The sequence below is a fragment of the Phoxinus phoxinus genome, assembly GCF_949152265.1.
Source record: "Phoxinus phoxinus genome assembly, chromosome: 1".
Classification (NCBI taxonomy): domain Eukaryota; kingdom Metazoa; phylum Chordata; class Actinopteri; order Cypriniformes; family Leuciscidae; genus Phoxinus; species Phoxinus phoxinus.
The window spans coordinates 47365764-47380571 of NC_136876.1; the positions used below are offsets into that span (position 1 = coordinate 47365764).

At 40.9% G+C, this 14808-nt stretch overlaps 1 protein-coding gene across 1 annotated transcript; it reads right to left on the bottom strand.

Annotated features, from left to right (window-relative positions):
- Positions 1-1619: 1619 nt before the first annotated feature.
- Positions 1620-14799, bottom strand: LOC306996203 (uncharacterized protein). The gene is made up of 6 exons (XM_079608472.1): positions 14598-14799; positions 8609-10839; positions 7520-7613; positions 4273-4322; positions 4102-4176; positions 1620-2395 (listed from the first exon to the last, which is right to left on the bottom strand). Exons 2-5 carry the CDS (start codon positions 10835-10837, stop codon positions 4132-4134), a joined length of 2418 nt encoding a protein of 805 aa, XP_079464598.1. The 5' UTR covers positions 10838-10839; positions 14598-14799; the 3' UTR covers positions 1620-2395; positions 4102-4131.
- Positions 14800-14808: the final 9 nt, after the last annotated feature.

Here is a 14808-nt window from a genome sequence, read left to right on the forward strand (position 1 = left end):
AATACCCTAGCAACCACCCAGAACACCATAACAACCACCCAGAACACCCTAGCAACCGCCTAGCAACACCCTAGCAACCACCCAGAACACCCTAGCAACCACCTGAACAACATGAATAAGCCATATCTCAGCAGCAGAACATCGTACAGACATGGTTGTTTGCTCCTATGCAATCATGTACCACACTCTAGCAACCGGGTCATGTTTTTTGCCACTGCAAGCACCATTCACATTTTCTTCTGGAAATGTACGTTCTAGTTGTTACTATTGTTACTATACTATCTTGTTTGTGGTGTTTTTTTTTGTTTATTTGAAAAATTCAAACATTTAAATGTTCCATTTAATATTTTATCTAAATATTATAATATTTGCTCTATTTAATTTAAATGATATATATGTTGTAGTTTGTGCCTCTTAAACTCTGGTGTCAATTAAAAATGTATCTTTGGTCAGTGAAAAAGTATTTTTATTCAGCAAGTTCATCAGTGTGTGTTTAGTCTTGCACTGCCATTCAGCTCAGTGGTATCATCATTTTACTGTTAGACATCAAACATATAATATGTACAGTATAGTTTAAAACTAGATTAAAGACGCATCTCTTTAGCCAAGCATTCACATGATGCATCTCATACCTTTTATACTACAGTTAAATCAGATCAAATGCATTCATATTATGAACAGCAGCTACGCTAATTATTTCCCATCTGCTTTTTTTGTCAAATAGAGTTCGTCAGCTCCAGTTATGTATCCAGCCTCTCATGGAGACTTCAGATGCCCCAACGCCTGTGATGAGACGACTCGACGCCTGTGAAGAGACGACCAAACGCCGGCGATATGTTATGCCCTAAATTTATGATTAACTAACTGTATTTTTGTATGTACATTTCTGAAATGCATTTTCTGTAAAGCTGCTTTGAAACAATATGTATTGTGAAAAGCGCTATACAAATAAATTTGAATTTAATTGAATATAGTTATAAGGTAGTCATTGCTTTTCTTTAGGCCTTATTTAAAACGGTCAAAGGAGCCTCCAACCAAATTTTGCTTAGGGCCGGCTCTCAGGATCACTATTGAGTGGGATGGATATGGCTTCATTTTTTTTCTACAGAGGAAGGAAGCGGTGACACGGCGTCCATCTTTTTTTACAGTCTATGGTCTGGAAATGTTGTGAAAGTGTCTTGAGCTTGTGTTCACCACAGACCTTATTTCAGCCATTTATCCAGTTAAAAAAAAACATTGGCTTTGGGACAATTGAACCGGAAGTGCTAAAATGCTAACCAGTGAACAATGACCAAACACCTAGTAACACCTAACAAAAACCATGGTAACCACCTAGAACATCATAGCAACTGGAGAGCAAAACAAGTTAGCAACTGGTCTATGAACCGCACAGCAATCCAGTCAGAGAAAACCTTTTCAACGTAGATAGACACTCACCTTTGCAGAGGTACGGACCAGTAACGGTTTAGTTTCATTTGCTATAACAGAGGCATGAAAGAAATGCTCACTGACCCGAGTTTGTTTGATTGTGACGGTTGTTTAGCACCACCATCTGGACAAACATGTGCATCAACACATCCATCCCCAATGCGACATGAAGTACAGTCACAGTCGCGTGTTAGGAATGTAGAACATAAAAACATTTATTGAAACAGAGCTCGAGACATCACAAGGCATCGGGTGAAATGAAAAACCCTACAGACTCCTCGATTCCCAGGCCACAAGATTCAAAACTCAAATCAGATTCATGTTTAAAGCACCCTGTAGCTGTTAAGTTACCAACATCAAATTATAATGTTCCTTTACTGCATTCATACAAGGTGCTAAAACACACGCTGTTCATTGGCAAATAAATACACACATATGCATTAAACATAAATAGAAATAAATATGTTCACATACTAGTGCATACAGTACCACTGGAGACTTTCATATATGTGATAAAGACGTCAGTGTTAAAGAATGGTCAGTTCGTGTTGCATTAATGAACAATGAGATGAGTTCATATAAGAAGGAAAAACTAAAATGAGCACTTCTACTGTAACTTCAAATGAAATAAGGCTCTCATTAACTTTCAAAGGGCTTTACAGGATCCAGTCTGAAGCGGAATGAGATATGTGGCCTTCAGTGAAATGGAGATAGTTTCTGTTGTGAGATCTGCAGGGGTTGAATATATCGAGCGCTCGTTCAGAGAGTATAGGAATGCAGTGAGAGTCATCCAGCGTCGTCCAGGGTACAGCTCGACTCAAGCGACAGGCCGTCAGATATAATTCAGCTCATCCGGTGCCTGAGAGTACATGTAAACACTCAAACACGTGAAGTACAAAATCAACTGGAACAATCTGTAAACACTTCAGGGATCCACCGCGCAGCCAGATGACCTGCTGAAGTCTGCCTGTGGAGGAAGATCAACACACACATGATCAACACGCCATTAAAAACACAGCTTTAGGGGCCGTTACATAGATGTACATAATAAAGGCTAGTTGTCTCGTCCGCGCTGCTGGCCAATGGAGGTCGACGTCCGCACCTGGCGGCCATCTTGCCACAGTCAGCTCGCTCACTCGTAACATTGTGTTTTAATGGTGCATGTACTTTTTAAATAACCATAACTTGCTCAATTTTCTACCAATTTTCAAACGGGTTGGTTTGTTATAAACGTCAGAGATTTAGTTATGACACTGCATACTTATGAATAATTATAATATTATATATTTCAACACGTTCAAGCATCCAGTATTATAGCCACGTTAATAGCGTTTGTAAGAGATCAAACCATTTTGTAAATCCGTCAACATTTCAGCGATATAGTATTTGTGTTCGTGCAGATCACTCGCCTTACATCAGGAACCACAGAGCCTGCCAGAAAGCTTGCCTGTGACAAGATGGCCGCTGGGTGATGACGTTAGAGACTCCGCCGTAAGACATCTAGCCTTTATTATGTAGGCTATATCTATGGCCGTTTACACCACACGGTTTTCAACTAAAAACTTGTGTTTTGGCCAATCATTTACACGACTAGGGATGGGGATTAATTATCATTAAAACCGTGTTTGATTATCGCGATTTTAATAACTCGCTGTAAATCCTGTCCAGCCAGTAACAGTCTGGCGCAGGCGCAGCGCGCAATGTTGTTGTTTTTTTTATTCGAGAAGGAATGGCGGATGGCAGTGACCGTGCTCACTCGGGAGATTTTTCAGCCTTTTAAGAGGACCAAATCTGAGGTGTGGTCATATTTTAGCTTTTACAAAAGTCCTGAGGGAAACTTAATCAAGGATGGTCACCCTGTCTGCAGAACAAAAAGTCGCTGCAATAGAACGGTTAACTACGAATAAATACGATTTTCTAGTTTTTTTTGGTTCGTTCCAACGGTCAGATGTGTATTTATCAGACGTGAGTCCAGAGGAAAAAAAAATATATACATTTTTTTTTTTTTACATTCTTCCTAGTTCAGATTTCGTTCGTGTGAACATCCATACACAGCACAAAAGTCCGGCATCATCCATGAATTCGAAGTACAGGCGGAGATATCAGCGTTACCTAGCTACTTCCTATGACAAGACCCCTGTTCCAAGATGGCGGCGGTTTTGACGCATGCTTAGAACCCCAAGGCGACATCTAGTGTATATATCTATGGTTATATTTGTTGATTTTCAAATATAAAACTTGTTGAAAAGTTGTCAGTGTGAGCATCAGTTCTTTTTGAACACTTTCATCTCGTTTTAACAAAACCGTGATAATATTGATCATTTTGGTCACTATAATCGTGATATGAAATTTTCATACCGTCTCATCCCTAATACACAACAGCGGCGTTTTGATGGCCTGAAAATGCTAACTTTTGAAAACAATACCGTCGTCATCTATTCAGTCTATTGGTCATAGTGTTTCTTTGCAAAGAAACTTTTCGTAGTGTTTCTTTGCAAAGATGTCAAACTTTCTTTGACATTGCCAACTACTGGTCAGGCATGAATAATACAGCAATTTTACATGTTTTCATGGGTCAGTGTGAACAGCAGGGCTGTAAAATAAAACTAAAAAAGTTTGAGCTTTCTAAGGCTTAGTGGAGGCCCAAGTAGTGAGACACTGTAAGTAAAATACCTTCAGAGACATTTCCACCCGTCCCAAGTGTCATCTGCTCTTCTGCCTGCTGACGCTCAATCTGGATGCTTTATTCTGAGAAGACAAGAACACGAGCGTTCGTTATCAACACTGAAGATGACTTCAAACATCAGCAAACTCATGTCAACTAAAACAACATCTCCGAGTCACCTTGTGCTTCGGGCATCTTATGGTGAAGTTCTCCTCGTTGAGCGCGCTGTCTGTGGAGAAACAGCAGAGAAACACCTCAACAACAACACAAGCATCAGTGCAACGAGACTCCAGAACAGCTGGAAATGGGAAATAATAGGAAGCTGGACAATACAGTTAAAATCAAGCTCAATATTTCCATTGCTCTGAAATGATTTGGTTCCCAAATGTCTCCTCAATCAAACACACATCAGCTCATCATCAGTAGAGACGCCAAGGCCACGTTCACACTGTCTGATTATTTGTGTATCTTAAATTATTGACCGTCCAGATCTGATTCGTGTGTCCATGCTTCTCTTTCGTTTTCCAGAATATCTGCATTGGTTTCTATGGCAATGGCGTTTCGTTGGTAGGTATGCCAACAACAACAACAACAACAACAGCAGCAACATGATGTTGTCTTATTTACAGCATGACGACTGCGTCTTATGAGACAGCGGCAGAGGAGGTCGGAGGCTGGTATGATTGGTTTTATTTAGCGCCGTCTTATTCTCCGCCGGTTTCAAAACATGTCTCTGTTATATTGTCATTTTCTGCTCGCCAGGCACTTTGCAACAACGCAGCCCGGTTTCAGGATGTTCTATACAACAGCGTCTTGACGTTTTACGTGTCGTGAGAAAGTCACATAAACCATGTGAAATCAGATCAGTCAGACTGAAACCGAAATTAGATTTTTTGCCAGATTTCAATCGGATATGCACAAAAATCGCTCCATCCGAAATCTTACACCGTGTCCTAACTACATGCGCTGCGACTTTCCATGTTAATCAGAGTTTTTGAGCTAACTAGCCGCGACGGCGACACGCGATGATTCTATTTTAAACGGTTTCTGTTTTTATGCGACGTCGCGCTGAGACAACAAACACAAAGTGTGGGAATGATAATCTCAGGTGCTGTTTATGTGCTTTATTTAAAGGATTAGTTCACTTTTTAAAAAACTTTTGCTGATAATTCACTCACCCCGATGTCATCCAAGATGTCCATGTCTTTCTTTCTTCAGTCGAAAAGAAATTAAGGTTTTTGATGAAAACATTTCTCCATATAATGGACGTCAATGGGCCCCAAACGGTTCAAGGTCCAAATGACAGTGTCAGTGCCGCTTCAACGGGCTTTAAACGACACCAGACGATGAATAAGGGTCTTATCTAGCGAAACGTGCGCTCATTTGAAAAATAAATAAAAAAGTTTAAGTTTTATAAGCACAAACTCTCGCCTTGCTCTGTTCTGTGATGCGCGTTCGTGTCGTCACGTAATACGCAGTTACGTTGAAAAGGTCCCGCTTGACGAGTCAGTGTTTACAAATGTGCGGAAGGAGGACCATACACACATATTCAAATGTCTTTGTGTCAGTTTATCGTTTAAAATGCCCATTGCGTGTGCGTATCCTGGGTGTTGTAATATTAAAAAGCCTAAAAGAATATTTTAATCAGGACAGACATTTTTGACTTTTCATAGAAGCGGGACCTTTTCAACGTAACTGCGTATTACATGACGTCACGAACGCGCATCACAGAACAGAGCAAGGCGAGTATTTGTGCTTATAAAAAAAATATTTTAGAAATGAGCGATCATTTCGCTAGATAAGACCCTTATTCATCGTCTGGTGTCGTTTAAAGCCCTTTGAAGCGGCACTGACACTGTCATTTGGACATTGAACCGTTTGGGGCCCAGTGACGTCCATTATATGGAGAAATGTGTCCATCAAAAACCTTAATTTCTTTTCGACTGAAGAAAGAAAGACATGGACATCTTGGATGACATCGGGGTGAGTAAATTATCAGCAAAAGTTTTTTTTAAGTGAACTAATCCTTTAATGTTAAAAGTGTGTCATGTGACTTTGAATATCATTTAGTACTCCAGCTTTGTAGCTGTAAAAGCAACAATGGATATTTCACCTCAGATCTTGAAATTAAACGCATGGAAACAAGAACGTTCAAACTGTGAACAAACAAGTGTACTATTTGACAAAGATTGTTTTAGTAACTCGGTAGCCTATGTATTTATAATACTGTTTAAATGGTGTAATATTTGTGGATTTGATTATGTAGCTACTTATCCATTTTCTTGCGATTGCCAACAAGATTACTCTCTGGTGCCGTGCGCTTGCCGTGAGACTCCGCCCACACGCTGTTCTGATTGGCTGTGGGTTTTGATTGATTTTGATGCATCTCGCAGTCGCGTCGCATCTAGTGTGGACAGACAAATTATTTGTCGCTGGAATCTTATCACATCGCGTGTGGTTAAGTTAGGACACGGTGTTAGGCAGTGATTTTTTGAGGCAGCGTTTGGAAACTATTCCCTCATGAAACTGATGAAACTTTAAAGCTGCGTAACGGTTTAATGATCTACAGCAAAATAGAGCGAGCTTTTGGTGATAACTAAGCGAATAGTTAATTACTATATAGTAATTTCTCGCTATAAATTACATCAGAAGTGGAAAATATTGGTAAAAAACGTACATTTACACCATCTGACCACCAACCACATCTTTTAGACGCCATCTTTCTTTTTTTAGCTTAAAAATGCTGCATTTGGAGGAAGAATGCAATGTTAGTTTCACTTCCTGTCTCCTGAGATGCTTCATCTGATGGATTTTTGAAGGCAGCATGGATGTATCCTTCACTGCCTTTGATATCCCACAATCCTGTGCTTTCCATTCTGTGACAGTTGAGCTAGAAAAATAAAGATGTGTCTGAAAGTTGCCGTTGCTGGTCAGTATGTGTGTAAAAATGTACGTTTTTGACCAATGTTTTCCACTTCTGATGTTATTTCTAGCGAGCGATTATTACTGTAGTCATTAAATATTCACTTAGTTTTCATCAAAGCTAGCTCTATTTTGCCATAGATCATTAAACCGTAACAATGTCCCCGAAATCAGTTTCGTGAGGAACCTTTGTGCGCAAACACTGCCTGCAGAGTCATTGCCTGATAGGGCAGCGAGGCAACAAGTCATTGCCTAAGATTTGGGACTAAAAAATGCTTCCTCCACGGCGGTATGAAGGCAACAAGGCACGTCCGTATAAGGAGAAAAAGGAAACATTCAAAATGTGCAGTTCTGGGCGCTCCAGTAACAGGGTGGAGAACCACTGCCTTAAAACAGTGTTGTTTTGTTTTTAAAATCAGAAGAACCATCATGTCAAACAAACTGTTTTGTACACGGCATTACTTGGTTTCAGTCGGTACGGTGTGACGGGACCGTGAGCATTACCTGACTGCAGGACACAGGGGAAGTGGTACTTATTGGGGCAATCTTTGAAGAAACATCCCAGAGTGGCACCAACCATGTGACAGTGCGAACACACCTGTAACAAACACAAACACACACACACACCTTACAGCTTCTGGAGATTCAGAGACAGTGTTGTTTAAAGTAGAAGTATAGCTTTTTAATGCCATGTCAGCATCTGAGGCATCTTCACGGCAAAAATAGAAGAGTTGCATAAATACAATTAATATTATACAAGATGTTTTGCATTAACATATGATAAAAATTCTAAAACCTTTAATATACAAGTCCTTAAGCGTTGCCTACTTATATTAAAAGTGAGACAGCCTAATAAAATGTTTAGAGGAAACAAGGGTCTTGCAGAACATACAAAGAGTTGGGTCTTCGCATTTAAGCAAAAATTGATGGTCAAACTTGTATGACCTAGGCTATGCGAACAGGGTTATTTTAAATTAAGCCAAGACATTATTTTTTATATGAAATCAGGGAAAGAATCTCACAATATCTGTCAGGAGTATGTCTATTAGCATGATATTTAACCAAAAGATTTTGTATCAAAGAAAAAAAATCGCTTGCGAAATCATAAATATAGAGATACTGCATTTTACTGCTCGAGACACGTCAATTCGTCCACCATTTTGGAACAGTCAACATGACGCTGTTCATCACTCACACTAACAAATCAATGATTTTCAAAGAAAATGTAACAGTATTGTGAAGCTTATGGATATAATAATAACCACCATCACCAAGCTAACCATAACTATCAGCAAATTACACTTCTGGTATAGGCTATATTCTATGCCCAAAATCGGACAAACGGATAGACAGACAGGCAGACAGATACATGATAGATAGATAGATAGATAGATAGATAGATAGATAGATAGATAGATAGATAGATAGATAGATAGACAGACGAATGGATGGATGGACAGGCAGACAGACTGGATGGATGGATGTAGATAGATAGATAGATAGATAGATAGATAGATAGATAGATAGATAGATAGATAGATAGATAGATAGATAGATAGATAGAATAATTTTGGGGAGAAAAAAAAAACGTACTGTTCCTTGTGCAAGTCGGATGGCCTCCTCCAATCCGTAGAGTTTCCCTTTAACCAAAAAGATGCCTGCAGTCCAAATGCTGCAGTCCTCATGTATCCAGAGCTCAACACAGACCCCGGACTCCTCCGCGTTCCCCGAGCAGTTCTCCTTCCTCTGCCGTGGGACCGCCCGGGACGCCCCGTCCTCTAAACTGCAGATGGAGTCCGGATCGCTGCAGTCGGGGTCCTGCTTCTGGGCTTCGGGACTGCGGTCCACCTTACAGACGGGCTGAGCTCCCCTGGAGTTGTACGGCCCATGCAGGTCCCCGAGGCCTTCGACGTTCCCGGCCCGTCCACACAGGCAGCAGAAGCGCCGGACCTGAAGCCTGGCCTCTGAGCCGACCCGACCCAGCTGCAGACAGGAGGATTTCGGGATGACTCCCGAGACCGTCTGCTGGGACCCTTTCTTTGTCGAATAATCGTCCTCTTCCCTAAAATTAACGATTGAGCAGGAGGAGAACTTCATGCGGATGTAAGGGGCGAAGCCGTCCAGCCTGGCGTGAGTCTTCTCTTCTTTCTGGTTTGCATATCGGAGTTTGATCTCCGGCTCTTTAGGAGAAAACAGGGATGAAACTCCAGATGTCCAAGGTTTTCTTCTTCTCTTAGCCTTACTTGCTGCAGATTTACTGCCTGGTGACGGCCTCGCCTGCTTAGCCGTTTTGGGTCTGGGTTGGGATATGGGTTGGGATCTAGGTTGGGATCTAGGTTGGGATCTAGGTTGGGATCTGGGTTGGGATACGGGTTGGGATCTGGGTTGGGATACGGGTTGGGATCTGGATTGGGATCTGGATTGGGATCTGGATTGGTATCTGGGTTGGGAACTGGGTTGGGAACTGGGTTGGGAACTGGATTGGGATCTGGGTTGGGATCTGGGTTGGGATACGGGTTGGGATCTAGATTGGGATCTGGATTGGTATCTGGGTTGGGAACTGGATTGAGAACTGGGTTGGGATCTGGGTTGGGAACAGGATTGGGATCTGGGTTGGGAACAGGATTGGGATCTGGGTTGGGAACAGGATTGGGGTCTGGGTTTGGGCCTCGGTTTTGTCCTCTTCCTACTTTTCGAGGGCGGAGTCTTCCGGGAATGGCTTGACGCTGAAGACGACGCCCCAATCTGCGGAGACGCCAAGACGCTCGTGTTTTCGCCATCTGAGGTAGACGGAAAGTTTTGGGAATAAGCAGCATCCATGTCTTCTGTCTCCTGCTCGCTGTCCTGCGGGGATATGGGTATCAAGACCGACTCCATCCACGACAGCAGCGATTTGGATCGGGAGCCAGTCCTCCCGCCACGGCCTTCAAAGATCGTTTCATCCATTGCGTAGACGTTGTTCACATTTCTGGGATTGTCTATTTGATGATCATAGTCGACTTCCTGCTTCGTGGGGAAATTGTTTCGTCTTCCACGGCTCATGTCGTTAACGATAACACTTTCAGTTCGGGAGCGCCAGTTCGAAGGCGTCTTGCATCTGGAGTTGCTTACCGGCACCTCAATGACGTCACTGTCCTCGTCACTGGAGATGTATTCAGCGGAGACGGGAGACGTTTCGTTAGCGCCGGTACATTCGGAAGCGAGGGTTTCAATGGCAGTCGACTCAACCGCTGAGCTGGTGGAACGTAGTGTGTGTGCGGCAGCGTTGGCATCCTGAGGTAAACGTGACGAGCCCTTAGTCTGTGACAGTGCGTCACTAAAGTATGAATGTGTCTCGAATGCATTGTGTGCTATCCTACCTCCTAGTGTGCAGTTTTCTAACACTTTCTTGCGACACCTTTTCCCTTGCGTCAACGCTTCGTCCATTTCAACGTCATAATCTGCGCCATCCTCAAACTCTTGATGTGTCGGTGGGCACTGAGACAGTATCTGAGCCACGGACGGCAATCCATTGATCAGGGGTAAAGGCATAGAGTAGGAGCCATGGGATGATGTCCCGCAAATCCCATGGTGCTTTGATCCTGGTTCTGGGTGATCAGGGGGAGTCTGTTTGCTGGGCCGAGTGATGTACCGACCGGATCGAGACTCGGACATGTTAGCGCTCTTGCTCCCTGAGGTAATGCCACACCAGCTGGGCTTCTTCACCAAATCCAAAGCCTCCATGGAGTTTAAAGGGCCCTGCCTGCATCCCACAGACAGATCCAGAGCTGAAGAACGAGACTGCTGAAGGTGCATGACATCGACCTGGTCCAGAGGGTCCATGACTGAAAGAAACCAAATGCAGGAGTCAATAGGGGCTATCGCACCAGGTACTTATAGGAACTTATGGCGCTTTTCCACTACACAGTACCAGCTCGCCTCGCCTTTGTTTGGTTTTCCACTGTGTAAAAGTTGTACCGGTACCTGCTTCCAGGTACTTTTTTCGTATCACCTTCGGCGAGGTTCTGAGCGAGCCGATACTAAAATGTGACGTGAAACACGGCAGACTGCTGATTGGTCAGAGAGAATCATCACTATTCACTGCGTCATCATTGCACGCCCCAGACGGAGTATCCTGAATAACCCCAACATTTTTAAATAGTTTGGCCAGAGAATGCGTGATATACCCATTACTAATATTATGTAAAACAACATACACTCGATTTCTTCCCCTGTCATGTGTGTGTGGGTAGCGGGTGTGTGTCGCGTCGCTATGGCGACCAGGTACTATTGTGGAGGTATTATTAGCATATGCCGTGTGGTTGATGTCCTGTGTTGCTGAGCAGAAATACATAATCATGTTTCGCTTGAACCCCTCAAAGTTGCGTTGGATTTTCTTCTTAGCGTAAAGGTTAAGAGGCCCATCTATCACGGTTTTCCATGTTCGTTGAGTTAGTTTCTGGAATAAATATATAGGCTATAATTAGTGGTGGGGAAAAAATCTATTCTGTTCAGTATCACGATATTTTGCACGCGCAATTATATTGTTACAGTAGCGCAAAGTATTGCAATATTTAATTATACAATATTATTATTTTTTTCTCCAATGGTTTTCTTGAAGTTTACTCTGATAATGTACATTTGCGTATTACATCCACAAGGTGGCAATTGTTGCGGTGCTTTGTTGTCGTGCATTCAACAGCAAATGAAAATGGCTTCATCATCACAACCGGTTGTACACGACACTCCGTCTTCTTTCAAAACGAAAGTGTGGGTAAATTTCGGAACAACTCCTTTTTCTAAACAAAAATGCCAATATTCCCAAATTAATTTTGGTTGATGACCTTGCAGCCAACAGGACTGGACAGTACACTTTTTTGTTTATTTTTCTCAATTTGATTGAAGCTCTAAGTTACTCTTATTTATTTTATTATTCTCAGGTTTATGTTACTCTATTGTATTTAAATAATTTTAAGTTATGTGCTGGGAGCTCACCATTCAAGTGAGAGCTCTCCTATTCAGAGAAATGACGTCCTGTCCTGTAATAAGGTCCTGTGTCCTGAATGTTCAAGGACAAAGTTTTTGCACTTCAGTTAATGTGTAGAAGATAATGTTCACAGAATTAAATGTGACATTTGAAGTGAGTTGAGCAATCTTATTTTCCTCATTTTTTGTAATGCCTTTGAATAATATGGGGGACATGAATCGCAATATATCACAGAATTGAATCGCAATACTTGCTGTGTCGCAATATGTTAAGAATCGCAATAATATTGAATCGTGGCCCAAATATCGCAATACTTTCGAATCGTCACATTTTGGCCGATTCCCACCCCTAGCTATTATCTGTGTGTAACACAGCTTTTTTTTAATGGCGGGTGCTGGCGTTTCTGGCTACACTAACGTCACTGGTAGTTCCTATACTGCTGGTTTAGACCCTACTCTGAAGTAGGAGGTAATTATTTCCTCCAAAAGGATCTAAAATCGTTCTAGTTCCTGCGGTGAGAAGAACACGCCAAAATCCGGGTACTTCGAGGAGGAACTATGAAAAGGTTCCTCCGGTGCGAACGCTCCTGTTAGCATGGTCAACATGAACTCTGCTGGCGTATTAGAATATGTCCATATTGAGTAAAAAAACGGAGAAAAACAGATGTCTCAATATATTGGTATTAAATGCATTTTCTGAGAACTTATATTTCAAGTTTATTTCAAGTTTTGACTGTAAATGTCACGTCCATAATGCTGGGATTGCCCTGTAACACAAGTGAAAATCAACAAGACTTTTCTTTTCAGTCTAACCACACACACTTTCCACATGCAACTCGATTTTGACCCGTTTAGTCATCATTTTTGGAGCATCACTGCTATGGCAAGCAGTTTTGAATTTTATTCATTCCCAGGATATGAATTCTTGATATCAACAATTAAAATTTTCACTGGTTAAAATGTTAATTCTTGACATCAACACAATCAATGATGTCATCACTAGCAGATATACAAATTATAGCCTAATTCTTGATATCTGTTATTGTATTTTCACTAGTTTAATATCACCAAATGCTGCCATTCAAATTCAATTGTTGATATCAAGAATTGATTTCTTACTAGTTGAAGTCCCAATTTCACATATCAGAAATACTTAGGCTACATTCTTACTAGTAAAAATCATATTTTTTTTATATCAACAATTACTAGTGCAAATGTCTGTTCTTGATATCAACAACTGAATTGCTACTAATAAAAGTTTTTTTTAAAATCAACAATTCGATTTTCACTAGTGATTATGTTAATTTCTGATATCATGAATGTGAATATTAGAAAGCCATTTTAGATTTATGAAATTGCTCTCCTAATTATTGATATCAGAAATATATTTTCACATAACCTATCCAAAATACCAAATTAAATAGCCTATGCTGAAATACATTTACAGGAATCAAGAATTAACATTTCAACGAGTGACAATAGAGTTCTTGATATCAGGAATTTATATATTTTTTGTAGTTAAAGTAAATTATGATTTTAACGAGTAAGAATTGAATATCTTTTCCAATATAACGAATTCATATCCTGGGAATGAAAGTCAAAACTGCTTGTCGTATCCCAGTGTGGAGGTCAATAGGCCGTGGCATCTTTCCAGACCTTTGGTTTTATTGTGTGGATCACATCTTCCAAACTGGCATAGGATACGGATAGTGTATTAAAATGTCTGACTTCCACAACTTCCATGACTTATATTCTTCATCTCTACCTTCACTTTCACGGCTTCTTTCCTCAACTTCTTCCTTTCTTACGTTGACCTCATTTTCTAAAGCACTGCAGTCACTACCATCAATAATTTCTGGAAAAGCTAGGCTACAGCTTTTGCCTCTCGGTCTTCCAAAATAGTTATTAGCATCAACCGAAAACAGGAAAAAAAGACATTTAAACTGCCTGAGTACATCTAAGTACTAAAGATCCCATGAAAGAATTTACTTTGGTCTTTGAGTTAGGCTGTTGATTTTACAAAATGTGCATTAAAAATGACCAAAAACTTTAGAAAGCACATTTGGATGTACAATTTATGTCATATTTTCACGACTAAAATGAACTCACTATGGAGCATTGACAACATGTGATCTTCACTTCCTTGTTGTGCAGAAAATGTCAAGCACATGACAAACAGATTTGAACTTTGTTGACTGAATGGGATGGCATGCGATATATATATATATATATATATATATATATATATATATATATATATATATATATATATATTGATTAAACATTTTTTTTGTATTTTAATTGTCATTTTCTCACCAAAGTGTTAAAATAAACTGCTCCTCAACCAAGAACAAACTGCTCAATCTTTTCTAATGATGCTCTCAAAGTTCACCTTAAATCAAGTATCATCCCACAGCAACATCAGGATAAATACAAACACACAAACCCAAGAGCAAAGTAGGTCAATACGCACACATAAATCAATATGAGGCCCAGTAATGTTGTTTGTATTGATGTGAGGAGCTTTGCTGCGCCATGTTTTGATCGATCTATCGACTGATATCTATGAAGTCAGTCTCACTGAAGCTAACGCTAGCCCAGGTGTCATAACACTTACCCGAGGATGAACACGTCCCTTCACTGCCCGGAGTTACTCAACATCCTATAATCAAAGGCACGGGAGGGGGGTTATACAATTAATTTGGTCTAAAACACATATGGACTGATCATATAAAAGAGTAAAACTACTGGCGAAAGCAGGACAAGGCAGTTCTTCTGGTTAACTGTGTGACTCCGGCTAAACATGGCGGCCGGAATACGAAACACAA